We start from the raw sequence: 15,787 nt of genomic DNA on the forward strand, positions 1-15,787 counted from the left end.
TTACCTTTCATCTGTAAGTTTGTTACCAAGTTCCTGTGGATATTCCTTGTCCATGAAGGTCGTATTCTTTGTAAAGGATATATGCTTTTAGACGATTGGGCAGTGGAAGAAATGACATGAAAACAGGGCAGCGCAAGTGTAAACGGCCCATACACTTACGGATCTTTAGACGGCACAAATGCTTTAAAGAGCGAGGGTTTGCTAAAATGAATGAAAGAAATGGGGCACATTACCCAAAATGAAGAATAGATTTATACTTATGGGTCAAATTAGCAAACTTAGTTTATATTTAATATTTTTATATTTTGGAAACTATATATACATACATACTGTTTATATATATACAGTTTATATAGATGTTTTATATAAACAATATATGTATATATACTGTTTCCAATATATATCACTGTCATCTATTGCTCATTGATTCGCTCGAGTGGGCATATTTGTTATTTATATTTAAGCCATTAACTTTCATATGACAAATAAACATATTTTCACTTTTCATAGTAATCCTTATAGATAAATGGTTTCAGAGTCATATCAGATTAGAGTCCAGGACACACAGGCCAGACTTACCAATTGTGAGTATGGCCTGTGTGTCCCATACACCATTAATCTGTTTATTAATGACCTTTTGTGTCCCCTCGGACTGGAGCGATAGCACAGCGGGTAGGGCGTTTGCCTTGCACTTGGCCGACCTGGGTTCGATTCCCAGCATCCCATATGGTCCCCTGAGCACCGCCAGGGGTAGTTCCTGAGTGCAGAGCCAGGAGTGACCCCTGTGCATTGCCGGGTGTGACCCAAAAAGCAAAAAAACAAGCAAACTTTTTTAAACTTAAAAAATGCAATTTTTGTTAGACTTTTCTACAAGGAGGAAAGATACTCACTCAAGATAAAACAGATTTCTGACCAAAGTCCCTGCTTTTGGAGCACAGCTTTCAACTTTGAACAGATACGAACTTGATCAACATAATCAAGCATCACTCGGACAACCTTTCCAGAGAGATGTTGCAGCCATGACAAAGTTATTACTTCACAGAACTGAGGAAGAAAACCAGAACTATGATTAAGTATTTTAAAACTAGCACAGGAATCAAGACTAAATCTGATCATGAAGCAGGGTCTCAGATTCTTCATTTATTAACTAAGGCTGTTGAAATAATATTTCTTAACGTTGGACATTTGGTAAAATAAGAATTACTGTTTCCAAAGGGCCAGAGAGCTACAATAGTGAGTAGTGCGCTTGCATTGACTGCAGTGTATCAGGATTTGATTCCTAGAACCACATATGATACCCTGAACTCGCTAGGAGTGATCCTTGAGCACATTTCCAGGAGTAAGTCCGGAGCACAGCTGTGTGTGCCACCCCCTAAAAAGATACCCCAAACTACTATGTTTTCAGAACAATATAAAATACAGTGGGAGTGTGAGAGAGACTTACATAATAGCTATCAGCCGGCCCCTTTACCCGTTGTACAGGGGTTAAGGGCTTTTGCCTTGCACTCAGCCAATCCAGGTTTGATTCCTGACACCACATATAGTCCCCTGAGCACTAACAGGAGAGATCACTGAGTACCGGGCCAGGAGTAAGCCCTGTGCAACCGCTGAGTTTGACCAAGACATTACGCCTCTGCCCCTGTCCCCTCCCATAGACAAATATTGTCACAGCTTCACCGTACCTTGCATAGAACACCTAAGTTCTAGCCAATGAAATGAGAAGAAAATAAGCCATCTTATAAAAAGACATTCTGGTTATTTATTTATTTTTGATTCTTGGTTTCACCTGACACTGCTCAGGGGTTACTTCTGTCACTGCACCCTAGAATTATTCCTGGCAGTGGTTGGGATCAATGATCACTTCCTTGTAGAATCGTGAGATCCTGGTGGTGAATCCACAATACAGCTCGAGGAGGATTTTGATATACTGAGTTTGAACGCCCCGTTTGGCTAGGGCTTCGATGACCGCTTCAGTCTCAACAGAATCGAAGGCCTTCTTTAAGTCGATGAACGTTAGACAGAGCGGCATCTTGAACTCTCGCGAAACTTCAATGAGTTTGGTCACTGTGTGGATATGGTCTATCGTGCTAAATCCCCTTCGGAACACGGCTTGCTCCCATGGTTGTCCTTCATCTAATGTTCTGCTTATTTTATTCAGGATGACACGAGTGAACAACTTGTAGAGGACAGACAGCAGGCAGATTGGGCAATAGTTGCCGATGTTGTGGATGTCTCCCTTCTTGTACAACAGAACGGTCCTGCTGGTTTTCCACTGAGTTGGAACCTTGCATTTAGACAGGTAGCATGTGAAGAGTCGGGCCAGTGTATTGATGAGTACTGACGGCAGATTCTTCAGGTGTTCGGGTCTGACCTTGTCCAGACCAGGTGCTGTACGCATCTTTACCAATGAAATGGCATGTTGGATTTCAGAAGGGAGGACGCTGGTAATGATATACCCATCCTGCGGAATTTGGTATGTGGGCAGGTGGACATGGATGTCAAAGAGATCCGAGTAGAAGTTATGAATAATCCTCTCCATTGCCTTTCTGGAAGATGTGATAGATCCATTGGGACCTTGGAGGGCAGTCATCTTTGTCTTATAGTTGGCGAAGGACAGGCGAGCGTTGCAAATACTTTTCCCGGCTTCTGCTGCACTGGCCAACACTGCTGCTCTTCTCTCTTTGAGGTCTTCCTTTATCGCATCTCTGCACAGCTTTGTGAGCTCGGACGTTAGTTTGTGGTTGCCTGAGGTTTGCGCCAAACCATGTTGACGAATGAGCTCGAGAGTTTCCGAAGACAGGCGTCTGTTTGTAAAGAGATGTAAAGAGAGGAGTGCGGCAGGGTGATACCACTGCACTGAAACTCTTCAGTGCCACCCTCGAGAACATCATGTGACGACTGGAATGGGAAGGAATGGGAGTGAAGATAGACGGTCGGCAATTACACCACCTCCGCTTCGCTGATGACATCATTCTCATAACACCAAACATTAGCCAAGTGGCACAAGTGCTGGCCGACTTCGACCACGAGTGTGGAAAGGTCAGATTGCAGCTGAATCTCAACAAGACGATGCTCATGAAAAACCAACTAGTCCCTGAAGCTCCATTTGCTCTCAGTGGAACAAACATCTTCGAATGCAGCAGCTATATGTGTACCTGGGTCGAGAAATCAATATGAGGAACAACTTGGTGCCAGAACTGTGCAGGAGGAAGAGAGCAGCATGGAATGCCTTCAAAAGTGTCGAGGAAGTGGTTAAGAGAACGAAGAACCTCCGACTGCGGGCATATCTTTTTGATTCCACCGTTCTTCCTGCACTAACATATGCCTCAGAGACCTGGGCCCTACACAAACAGGATGAGAACACTATTAGGGTATCCCGAAGAGGAATCGAAAGAGCTATGCTAGGAGTATCACGTTTAACTCAAGTGAGAGAAGGAATCCGGAGTTCTGACCTTCGTCGACAGTCAAGAATCAGGGATGCTGTCTCGTTTGCCAAGACATCAAAAATCAGATGGGCCGGTCATGTAATGCGATTCAGAGGTGACCGCTGGACTAGAGCTGTTACCGACTGGATTCCACGGGACGTCAGAAGACCACCAACTAAATAGTCAGATTTCTTCGTCAAATCCATGAATGAACAAGTTGAGGCTCTTCCTGTTCCTGGAGCAAGCAGATATCATTGGGCTGCACTAGCACGCGACAGGGACAAATGGAGATGTTACTGGCTCCCGCTTGAGCAAATCGAAGATCAACGGGATGACAAGTGATACAAGTGATACAAGTGGTTGGGATACTAAATAGGATGCCGGGAATCAAACCCAGGTTGGCCATATGCAAAGCAAGTGCTGTACCAGCTATACTATTGCTCTAAAAAACATTCTTATTTTAGGCTATCATAAACTACTCCCACCATGATAGCAAAGGAATATATTTTATGCCTTTTAAGTAATTTACTTGCTCTTAGTTAAAAATACAAAGAGACTGTATGGAAAGTCAGGAAATAATTCAAGTTGAAATATGCTTAAATTATAGGTACAATATTAATCATAACCTAAACAAATCATACACTAATAAACAATGCTTTGCCTTTCATTCTTCAGAACTGATTAATAGCCTTCCTATTTTATTTTGTTTTCTAACTTAATAATACAGATTAAAATACTTATAGTGCATTTACTGTGTGCTAAGTATATATTTGTAAGCTGAGAAAGTTAACCGTAACTTTCATGTCTCTGTTGGTGAAAGTCATGATTAGTAAAACATTCACTGTACCACTGTATCACTGTCACCCCATTCATCAATTTGCTCGAGCGGGCACCAGTAATGTCTCCATTGTGAGATTTGTTGTTACTGTTTTTGGCATATTAAAAAGAAAAATTCACAAAGTATGAAGAGTAAAAAGAAACAACTTTAACAGTGTGGTAAGAGAATGAGTAGGAAAGGGGGCTACCTTAGTTAAGAAAAAGCTTAGTTTGGTAGAATAAAAGTGACTGGTCAGGTGGGTGTTGCACAATCAAGAGAAAGATGTGTCAAAGAGGGAATAGGAGCCTGAGAGACAACACAATGAGTAGAGGGCTGATCTTGCACAGGGTTGACCTGGCTTTGATTCCCTGCACTGCATTTGTTCTCCTGAGCACTGTCAGAAGTAATAACTAAAACCTCAACTAGGAGGTGGGAGAGAAAGGGGTGGGTCAACCAACTGTTGGTTTTTTTCTCTCATTAAAATTGTGACCATAGAAAGACATGTAAAAGCGCTGGAGTGATAATATAGTAGGTGGGGCATCTGCCTTACATGTAGCCGACCCGGGTTCAATCTCTGTACCGTATATGGTCCCCCAAGAGTGATTCTTGAGAAAAGAGCGAGGAGTAAGCCTTGAGCACATCCAGGTGTGCCCCCTCAAAAAGCCTGCCGAACTCCAAAATCCCATGTAATCAAACTATAGAGCTAAAAAGACTTAAAAGAAAAATCTTTGGCACACAAGTATCAGGAACCCCAAGCTTTTTAGTTTGATATCTTTTTTTTTAAAATGCATTACTAGTTCATTCTTCAAAATGTTCAGATGTTTTATTTTTTTGTTGTTTTTGTTTTTGGGTCACACCCGGCAATGCACATGGGTTAATCCTGGCTCATTCACTCAGGAATTACTCCTGGTGGTACTCGGGGGACCATATGGGTTGCTGGGAATCAAACCCGGGTCGGCCGAGTGCAAGGCAAACTCCCTACCCGCTGTGCTATATAGCTCCAGCCCCCCAGATGTTTCATTTTTTAAACTGCCCAGTGTTTAAAGAGTGTTTCTTCTAAACACTCTTCTAAAGACTCTTGGTACATTACATATCTACCATAGTATTTTTATTTTGCCATGTATTCTCCATGTGAAATATTTCTGATTGTGAACTTATGAAGTAGAGGAACGAAGAATTAGCTATCAAAATTCAAGCCCAATAATGATGACTATAAAAGGCAATACAGCCAAGACTCATACTTACCATAGTATCTTTGATGACTGTAGATGTCCAGCCTTCAAAGGTGTAGAAAGGATGCGCTTTATCCCCATGGGGACAATCAAAGCATCGTTGTATGTCATACCCATAATTTAACAGCATCCTGAGCATGACTTCATCTTTCAGTGTATACTGCAGTGCTGATGGGAAATGTAAAGGGTTGACTCTGCAGAAGTAATTGACGTTGGCTCCATGCCTTAGCAGCAGATTTATCAGCTCATAGTTGCCCATCCTTAGGGCTATCTGGAGGCAGTTAACTGGGTCTTGATTAGGAAGAGCACCAGCACTCAGAAGCAGCTTAACAGAAGAGAGGTCACCGTTTGATACAGCAAAATACAAAGCTGACTTCCTGTGGTCATCATAGTGTTTGCGAATTCTCTGGTCTAGCATGAAATTGACATCAAACCCAGCTTGTATGAGAAGTTCGAGGCATTCTGGGTGTGCTCCTGCTGCTGCACAGTGAACGGGGCTGATGCCACTCCGCTTAATGGCAGTCAGATCCGTAATTGGAACCAAAATCTTTAACACGCTGAGGAAGAATTTCAAAATTTTATGCATAAATTATTTTTATGCAGCAAATTATGCAAAACCATATAACCTGTTTATGCTGATTTCAGGCTAAACATTGGGTGGCATTAGTTAAAAAAAAAACAAACCTTTACCTGGAAGCTCTCAGACCAAGTGAGGTTACATAAAACTATTGTCTAGACCAATGTTTGTCAACCTTTTTTCTGACCATGACTCCTTCTCATTTGTTTCCTTCCGATGAGCACCCTGTCTTACAGGTAGGCTTCCTAGGGTGTCCCTTTCAGTCTGATTTTTACCCGTTGTTCCCTTGGAATGTTCTGGGATCCCTCACAGAGCATATGTGATTGAGAAACTCTGGCCTAGCGCTTGAAATTCAGAATTCGCCTAGCTAGTTGTTTCCTCTCTTGTCTGACCTGACTACTTTCTAGTTGGCCAAGTCCAAGAGTTTCCTTTTAATTTTTCAAAAAATATAATGGAGTAGCACAATCAGAAATGATGAATACAAAGGTTACAGGACCTACTGTTCCAAGAGAGTAGCTGTTCCTATTTATATTATTTGTGACAATGGAGTTGAACTTACCACAGGTGGCCTCTGTCAGCTGCCACATGAATGGGCAGGTGGCCCGAATTCTTAGGGATGTTGGCGTCTGCTCCATACTCCAGCAAGAGAGTCACAGAGTCTGGATTTCCTCCTCTTGCAGCTTCGAGTAAAACTGAAGAACAGTCAGAGGCCTGACCAAGAGCATTGGCTCCTAAAAAAAAAAAAGTCATATAAAAGTGTCTTAACTATATTGCTGAAACAAACTTTAAAATCTAATCACAGGAAAGAGCAATTATTGAGTGGCTACTTTATAAAAGCACCTAATAAAATAATTAAAATATCCACCTTCTCCTCTCAGGCAATTACATTATCTAGTTGTGAAAGGTACAGGCAGTCTCTAAGTTATAAATAGTTGGATTTAAAAGTAATTTATGAGGGTCTAAGAAACAGTATAGAGGGTAAAATGCTGATTTTTACCCACTTTGCAAGCAGCCAACCTGGGTTTCATCCTCAACCTCATATGATCTTGAGCACTGCCAGGAGTGATCCCTGAGCACAGAACCAGGAGTAAGCTGTGAACAAAGACAGGTGTGGCCAAAATCCAAACAAAAATATTGACCTAATATATTGGGGCCACAAAGATGGCACAGTGAATAAGGTGCTTCCCTTCTATACAAATGACCTGGGCTCTAGCCCCAGGACCATATAAGTTGTCCCAAGTTTCACCAGGAGTGATCCCTAACTAAACACAGAGCCCTTAAGAGTAAGCCTAAGGTGTGACCCAGAAACCAAAAACAAACAACAAAAACAAAACAACAATGATCATAGGGAAATAGAGTGAGCTATTTGTGTCTTTCTTGCATTTTCCAGGAGAAATATTAGAAAAGGTGTTTTACTGAATCAGCCTTAAATGATTAAATCAGCCTAATTGGTCAGCTTAACTTTTAACACACATAGAGTATAGTAGAGACAATCTCATTGAACGACTTATCACTAACACATCTAAAGTTGATGTTCTGGTAAAAAGGACATTTGTTTCAACTTATTCTTAGGGGTTGTGTATAGTCAGAGACACTGTAATTGCTTTTTACTTTAAATTGGTATAGGTATAGGCAAAAATAATACAGAAATGGTAAAGGGATGCTGAAAGGTGAAGGAAAGAATAGAATTTGGGGTCTATTGTGGATATCTCACTAAAATGGGCTGTGGGGCTGGAGCAATAGTACAGAGACACTGGCCATGGTGCCCTAAGCACCACTAGGAGTTACCCTTAAGCACAAAGCTAAGGATAACTGAGCACCACTGGCTGTGGTCCAAAAACCAAACAACCAAACAGATCTTGCCTTTCTGTAGTAATATTTTCATGATTTCAGTGTGTCCATTTTGGGCAGCCAGAGCGAGAGGAGTGAATCCATAGGAACTGTGGGGGTCAGGGTGTGCCCCAGAAATCAGCATGAGCGTCACCATGTCCTGTCTTCCCAGTTTGGCTGCTTCATGGAGAGCTGTCCTCATGTTGGCACACCGAAGATTGACATCTGCCCCGTGGCTGATCAGCAAGGCAGCCATTTCATAGGAGTCCTGTAGAACTGCTGTAGAAACAAGTCACGTGATCTATATTCAGTGAGGGTCAGGCTAAAGTATTCTATCAGGTAGTGTCCCTCCGGTCTCTCTTTGGGGGTGGGGGTAGAGGACACTTTCATTGGGCTTAGGGAGTCATGCAGTGCAAGGGGTCAAACCCAGAGCTCTAGCATGCAAAGTAATCACTCCAGCCCTGTGAGCTATCTCCCTTCTTCGATGTTTTTTCAGTAATAATTGCTATGTCATTAATTGTAGGAAGTAGGTCATTTATGCACACATTTTATTAGTCCTATATATTGATTCTCGGCCACAATCCAGAGACACAACTAAATCTCCAAAGAGAGCAACACGCTGCAGCCCTTACCCTGCACCAAGGCTCAGTTCATCCTGGGGACCTCAGAGAAGGGCCTCCACCTGCCACAACAGAACCCTGACAGCCGCAAACTCCAGATGCCAACCCAACCACCACCATGCTCACGGCCAATCTCCACAGGCTTGAGACGAACCCCTCAGGCATGAGAATGAGTCCTCTGAAAAACCCAGGTATGTAGGTTTTGTGGCTGAAACCTCCAGACTCTCATACAGAGTGAGGAATGGGCACCCTCCTCCCATCTCCCTGTGCTCCTGGGGCCCTGGCAGTCACGTTTGTGTACCGTCTCTGGGTGCCATATAAGCTCACCAACAGCCACGATCCAGAGACTCACAAATAAATCTTGGAGGAGAGCAACACGCTGTAGAGATGCCTCCAGATCCCCAAATCATCATCCAGTTAAAAATTTAACTCCAGGGGGCTGGAGCAACAGCACAGCGGGTAGGGCATTTGCCTTGCATGCGGCCAACCCAGGTGCGATTCCCAGCATTCCATATGGTCCCCTGAGCACCTCCAGGAGTAATTCCTGAGTGCAGAGCCAGGAGTAACCCCTGTGCATCACCGGGTGTGGCCCAAAAAACAAACAAAAAAAATTTAACTCCAGCTCTAGCACACTATTTTAAAATTTTAGAATTCCTGGATTATGCCACTGGTATACCAAGTGTCACACACCATATTTGATGGGATGTAAAGAAGAAGGCATGTATATCTTGATTTATATATATAAGTACATATAAATAAATATATATATGCACACAAGGCTCAATCTGCAACAACATGTTAATGATCCCTTATATAGAGGTTTAATGGCTCCAAGGTGAGATACAAGCTTTACATACTTTAATCCAAGGAAACCTTTTTGGATAATTTTTAGTGGATTATTTATAACGAGCAACAAAATAAATTACTTAGCATCTGCCTTTGGGGCAGGCTTGGATGATGGTGGGAAGGTGTAATGGTGGGATTGGTGTTGAAATATTGAATGTAATAAATGATCATGGACAACTTTTTAAAAAATACTGTTTTTTCTAAGTTGTCAGTTGGTATGCTGAAGACTTTCCTCAGACAGCCCTTGGCTATTTGCTCATAATTGACTTCTGGGGCAGGGGTGATAGCTTGAAGGTCTGGAGCACAGTGGAAGCCCCAGCTTGATTCCAGCCCTGTACATCCCTCCCAATCCTGACCCTCAGCTCTGCATTTCCAGATCTGCATAACTGGGCTGAGTTTGTCAGGAGTGAACTTCATGTATCTAACTTTATGTATTCTGAGGGAGCCCCCACTACTACCCTCATCCCCCCCCCAAAAAAAAGTTAGGGATTACAAAACTGGTTGGGAATTTAACAGGTTAACTTGGGACCTTTGCTGGGGAATTCTTTTATCTTCATGGTGTTAAGTTCTGGGGCTCATCAAATTCTCCAGTGAAGACTCTGTTGGGAGGATGAAGCCTTGTTTGCCAGCTTCCCGAGAGCCTGGTGAAAGGACTGGGAGGTCTGTCTAGAATTTCTCCAGTGTTTTGTTTTGTTTTTGTTTTTGTTTTTTGCTTTTTGGGTCACACCCAGCGATGCACAGGGGTCACTCCTGGCTCTGCACTCAGGAATCACCCCTGGTGGTGCTCAGGGGACCATACGAGATGCTAGGAATCGAACCGGGGTCGGCCGTGTGCAAGGCAAACGCCCTACCCGCTGTGCTATCACTCCAGCCCCTTCTCCAGTGTTTTTAATCCAGTACACCTTCCCTGTCTATAATCCCCAGTTCAGAAAACCTCTGTTTAAACCATCAGAGAACAATCCTTCAGATTTTGGCAAAGGTGCGGTAAGAGTCCAGCAGGATGGAATAGGAGTGATTGAGAGATAGTTTACAAACCACTCTCCTACTCAGCTGCCTGTCCTTTACCCATGCACCATGAGGAAATGTAATAACAATTTTCACATGTTTTAAATAATTATGTTGGCATTTGTTTTTCCCCAGTACCAATTTAACATTTGAATATTGTTTTCTTTCTTTTGAGGGGGCTTTACTCAGCAATGCTCAAGATTGTCCACTAGTGGTGGTGTGAGAATCACATATGGTGCTGAGGATTTGAAGTGGAATTTGTTGCATATGAGGAAAGTGCCCTAATCCCTGTGCACTCTCTTCAGTTCCTAATTCCCCCTTTTTCAAGAATTATTTTTGGTGCCCTCCCAAGCAATATCCTGGGGCCCCGGAAATCATTTATGGTGATACTCAGCCATATGGGTGGCAATTCAATGCTTAGGCCCAGTAACATGATGTCCTCACACCCAGCAGAGCCAAAGGTTACCAGAGTAACCGCGGTTTTGCTCAGGGGACCCCAAGCCTATATAACACAAGCCTATATAACACAGGAAGGAGTAAAGTTCTACATTTCTGTCTGCCATCTTACCTGAAAATGGGCTACTTTTCCCAACTCTGTTTCCTTCTTATATTTTGTTGTTGTTGTTGTTTAGGGAGGGGTGGCTCTCACGTGGTTCTCAGGAGGCCTGAGTACCCCAGTGGCTATTCCAGGCAAATCAGGCCAATGGTTCAGCACAAGGGCTGGAGGATTCGATGCTACTCATGGCCCTGCAGTGCTGGGGACCATGTGATGCTGGGGACCTCCAGTTTCACCCCTGCCGATGCTCAGGGGTCTTCAGAGTTGCCCCTAGTGATACTTAGGTTACTACATGGTGCCAGGAATCAAGCCCAGGTTGGGTACACACTAGGCAAGCGTCCTGACCATTGTATTGTTGTCTCTGCCCCCATCCCCCACCCCATCTGTCTTACACCAGAATTAAATGGTTAGGCCATTTATAGCTCAGCATGTAGAAAGTTTCTTAAGGATAAGGTGCCCATGATTGGTCTAGAGTCACAGGGACACAACTATGCACTTAAAACTTATGGGTAGAGAGACTTGGAACCTTGGACTATCCTCCAGAAACATGTTTGCTTACCTGTAAGAAGGGGAGAGTTGCCTTCAAAATTCTTGGCATTTGGATCACAGCCATTGAGGAGAAGAAAATTGGCATTTTCTAGCAGGCAATTGCTGACAGCCAAAAAAAGTGGTGTTTCACCACTATGGGTAGTCTGCTCCCACACACTGGGTTTTGAAGCTGAAATAAACACATTAGGCCACAGAGGTGAAGATAAATAACATTTCTCAGAAGCAACAAGAGGAGTTATAAAAAGCTTACCTTTCAGGGTTATTTCTAAAATCTTCTTTTTTAATTGCACTGCAGCCTTATGCAGCGGAAGCCAGCCTGCCCCATCTGCTTCTTCAAAAGCAGAATGATACTTGGTCAATTGTGACAATGCCTCTTCCTCACCTATTAACGAGTCAAATGAGAACAGATTCACATTTTGTTCACAGAGGAGATAGCATCAACCCCTGAATTCCAGCATCAAGGGTAATGTATCAGACAACCAAATTCTAGCCCCATTTTTTATGAAAGACCAATTTAAAATGATGTAGGGTAAATAAGGAGCAAGGTTTTTAGCTAATTTTCCACACCACCTGGGCCGGTGACTACCTAGCATCTTAACATTTATAGAAATCAGCTGTGAGCATGGAGAAGCCCAGGAGCTCTGCTAGCGTGTGCTGTAATGTTCTCCTGAATAGAGTCTGCATGAAACTCTGGACAGCCACCTGTAGACTCACTCATGTTCAGCATTTATGAGAACCTGCTTCTGGCTTCCCTGAACTTGGAGGAGAAAATATTGCCAGCTGTCCCCATCACATCTTACCACACATTGAAGAGGATAACATAGGAAGAATACTTAACTGTCTCTATTGTTTCAACTATCTTCTTATAGCCAGTGCTCAAGAAGGAATGGAAGCTGCACAGAAAAAGAAAAAGTAATTCTACACCCAGGAAAAAAACCCAAAGACTTTTGATTAAAAATATCTCAAAGGAAATGGTAAAGGCAGTTGGTTAGTTACTTTAACTGAAGCAGTTAGGAAACTGCACTATATTTCTGACAACTGAAACAATCCTCCCTTCCCCCTCCCCCGCCAGTTCTCTACTTGAATCCCTAGAATCTGTGAATACATGACCTTTCATGGCAATGAGGATTAAAGCTGCAGATATAATAAAGGTTGCTAAACAGTGAACTTTAAGATAGGGAGAGGGTCCTGTATTATTATCATAGTGGTTCTCAAAATCAGAAGAGGAATGCCAGGGATGTGGGTTAGTGGAAGTGCTCACGCTCTCAGCTGTGAGCCCCTGGGTTTGATCCTCAGCACGCTCCCCTCAAAGTCAAAGACAGAAACAGAGGAGAGGAGCTGGGAAATGGCAGGATAGAAACATGTGCTGGCAAGGCTAACTTTGAAGATGGAGGGAGAAGCTAAGGCATGTAAAAAGTTATCTTAAAGGCAGAAAAGGCAACAGATCAGAGAGATAGAACAGGGTTAAAACACATGTCTTTCATGCAGTTGACCCTAATTCAATCCCTGGCACCACCCTAAAGCACTGCCAGGTGAAATCCATATGCCCTGACTCTGAATCATCAGTGGAGCTGCTATACCCCTTGACCACAGCTTAGGAGACCTCTAGCCAAAAAAATGTGGAAAAAGCAAACAGATTTTAGAAAGAACACAGCCTTGTCAGCATCTTAATATTAACTCAGTGATGCCATTTCCTACTTCTGAAATGCAAAGCTATAATAATTTTTTATTCTTTTTCAGTCAAGAAAATAGTTTTGTTTAGGAAATATAAAGAGAAAGAAAACCCAAATAAAGGGAAAAATTTACTAACTCCAGGGGCTGGAGCAATAGCACAGCGGGTAGGGCATTTGCCTTACACGCAGATGACCCGGCTTCAATTCCCAGCATCCCATATGGTTCCCCAAGCATCGCCAGGAGTAATTCCTGACTGCAGAGCCAGGAGTAATTCCTGAGCATCGCTGGGTGTGACTCAAAAAGCAAAAAAAAAAAAAAATTACAAACTCCAAGCTGAGCTAAGCATGATTTCAGAATGTAGTGCCCTAATTTTGTATTATTTTTTAATCACAAAACGTGTACAAATTTTTTATAACAGCCAAGGAAATGTATCACAATACTAAATTTATAAGTACAGTTTTAAATGTTTAAGAGAGTTTAATTCACCAAATTGCAAACAGAACACTAAGGGAATTTATTCTTTCAACTTGGATTCACTGAGCAATCAAAGAAAATAGTAAGGCTATTATCCTATTTACTAAATTTAAAATGAAATATGCTAGGCTTTACATTTTAATTATTTTTATTTTTAATTATTTTAGTAAAATTACTTTTACAATAATGTTTTTAGAGCACAAAAATCTAACCAGTTTTTGTTTTTAAGACTCAACTATGATTCTTTACTATTTTTAAAAAATAAGTTCATCTGCAGACTTTGGGCCAGAGTGATAGTACAGCTGGAGGATATTTGCTTTGCATGCATCCGACCCAAATTCTAACCCCATTACCCCATAGGTACCCCTTAGTACCACCAGTTGTGGCCCCCCCAACTAAATCTATATGCTATATGTTTGACATATTTTATCATCTATCTTAAATCATAATATACCTTATAATTTACCCAATTTTACCTCCAAGAAAAGCAAATAAAGATTGCTATCACAAGCAATCCTATTTAGTACCCCCAAAATAATTAGTGACTTGTCAAGGAGCTGAGGTTGCTGATGAGCCAGTGAGCACTAGACTAGGTGAGCTTTAGTTACAGACTATCCATATTCAGGGAGATTCTCAGCAAATGCTTGAGACCTCTGTGTTGTATTTTAGTATAATCATAACCGATCTCAGAATCCACACCCTTCAAGGAAGTTAGTATCTCCAGGATTTAAGATTATATAATTCCTCTCCTTTTTTAAAGCCTGGATCCCATCATCCACTCCACTCACTGTAAAGATAAGTATCTATGACTCTGGGTTGCAAATCCACTCCTTGTGATGTAGCCACCCTAGCAAGAAACGTTTATCTCAGGTAGCCCCACATGGGAAGCTTGGGAAAAACCCTATAAAAGCCAACTTGAACAAAGGGAGTGTGCACTCACATATATGCTGCTGCTCGTGTCCACGTGGCCAAGCACATGTGTCGCCCACATCTCCTGTCTTGAGATGTGTACTGGGGCTCTCTCCGCCTTTGAGCTCATTACTCACTCTCTTTTTCTCCCTCCTCCCCTTTCCTAAAATCCTCCAAATAAAATCTCGTTTTATTTCACCGCTTGTCTACTCCTGAAATTCTTTTCAGTGAGAAGAACAAAAACCCAAAGTCTTGGGTAAGACCTAGGACTGACTTTCTTTTCCTGCAAAGAGCAATTCCTCGCTCCAACATGAGTCCACAGGCCCCCTGAGGAATGAAGTGGTGGAAATTAGCTCCCATGCTGAGCAGACCAAGTGGCTTGCTGGTCACCTAGTGAAGATAGTGGGGCTCTGGCCCATGCCGTGCAGGGGATCATGACAGATTTTATCTGTCCTAGCCTTCCCAGCCAGTCCTGGCCCGGCAGAGGGGTGGATCAGGAGAATGTAGCCGTCTCTCTCCTCCCTGCCTCACATAAGCCACGGACTTCACTCTGATAGAATGCATCAGAGTTCTCTCATCCTTCATATCCTCATGCACTTCTTCTGACTTCAAGACTATCTCCTTACCCAGATTAGCTACTACTCCCTGTCAACTACTCTTCCTGACTAAATTCCTGACTGAATTATTTCTGAAGTTTCTCTTTCTGGTCAGGCGTTGGTTCCCACAGAAATTCAAAGGACATCTCCTTGAATTCTAATTCCTCAATTCTATTTTTGCCACAACATTAAAATTATTGTCACAAGTTATTTGTCTTCATTATTGAATACTTAAACAACATTGCCATTTAAGAGAAGTATTACCTCTCTTCCTCAGGTGCCTGCTGTGTTACTCCTGGCTTGTGGATATCCTGTAAACTTTGTTGAATGATGAGCTGGGTATCAAAGTCATCATCTGTGTCTTCATCACTCATGTAATTATCCATGTAAATATAGACAGGTTTACTTTAAATCAGAATATGCTAAAATATTTTCAGTTGTGTAAACAGATGATCAACCTATTTAAAATTATAAATGAAATTCAGAAAATGAGAAAATTGATATGATAGAATGAAAGAAAATGTGAACTTTAGAAAATAAGACAATCATATAAAATTTTCCTATAAACATTAGTTTCGTAGTTATATTATAATTGCTACAGTTATAATATAAATTAGAATTTTCCATGAGAAGAACCATTTACTTAAAGATTATGTAGGGAAAAAAATGACCTTTTG

The 15,787-nt window shown here is 42.1% G+C and overlaps 1 protein-coding gene across 2 annotated transcripts; it reads right to left on the bottom strand.

The window, feature by feature from the left end:
- ASB14 (ankyrin repeat and SOCS box containing 14) lies at positions 1 to 15,496 on the bottom strand. Of its 2 annotated transcripts, none has more exons than XM_055134639.1 (9): positions 15,375 to 15,496; positions 12,295 to 12,350; positions 11,708 to 11,842; positions 11,468 to 11,626; positions 7,901 to 8,160; positions 6,611 to 6,762; positions 5,488 to 6,031; positions 891 to 1,044; positions 1 to 201 (listed from the first exon to the last, which is right to left on the bottom strand). In XM_055134639.1, the coding sequence occupies exons 1-9, from the start codon at positions 15,494 to 15,496 to the stop codon at positions 23 to 25; spliced, it is 1,761 nt and encodes a 586-aa protein (XP_054990614.1). In that variant the 3' UTR covers positions 1 to 22. The 2 variants fall into 2 exon arrangements, with proteins under 2 accessions (XP_054990614.1, XP_054990613.1); XM_055134638.1 differs by having other exon boundaries at positions 6,611 to 6,782; positions 7,915 to 8,160; positions 11,708 to 11,834; positions 12,278 to 12,350.
- Positions 15,497 to 15,787: the final 291 nt, after the last annotated feature.

The sequence above is a fragment of the Sorex araneus genome, chromosome 4, assembly GCF_027595985.1.
Source record: "Sorex araneus isolate mSorAra2 chromosome 4, mSorAra2.pri, whole genome shotgun sequence".
In the NCBI taxonomy this organism is placed as follows: domain Eukaryota; kingdom Metazoa; phylum Chordata; class Mammalia; order Eulipotyphla; family Soricidae; genus Sorex; species Sorex araneus.

Coding starts and splice junctions, on each gene's coding strand:
- ASB14 (XM_055134638.1), bottom strand. CDS start 15,496: ATGGATAATTACATGAGTGATGAAGACACAGATGATGACTTTGATACC. Junction 6,783..7,914: donor GAAAATATTACTACAGAAAG/GCAAGATCTGTT, acceptor TTTTTTTTTTAG/GAGCCAATGCTCTTGGTCAG. Junction 202..890: donor AGAAATCTGTTTTATCTTGA/GTGAGTATCTTT, acceptor CATTCATTTTAG/CAAACCCTCGCTCTTTAAAG.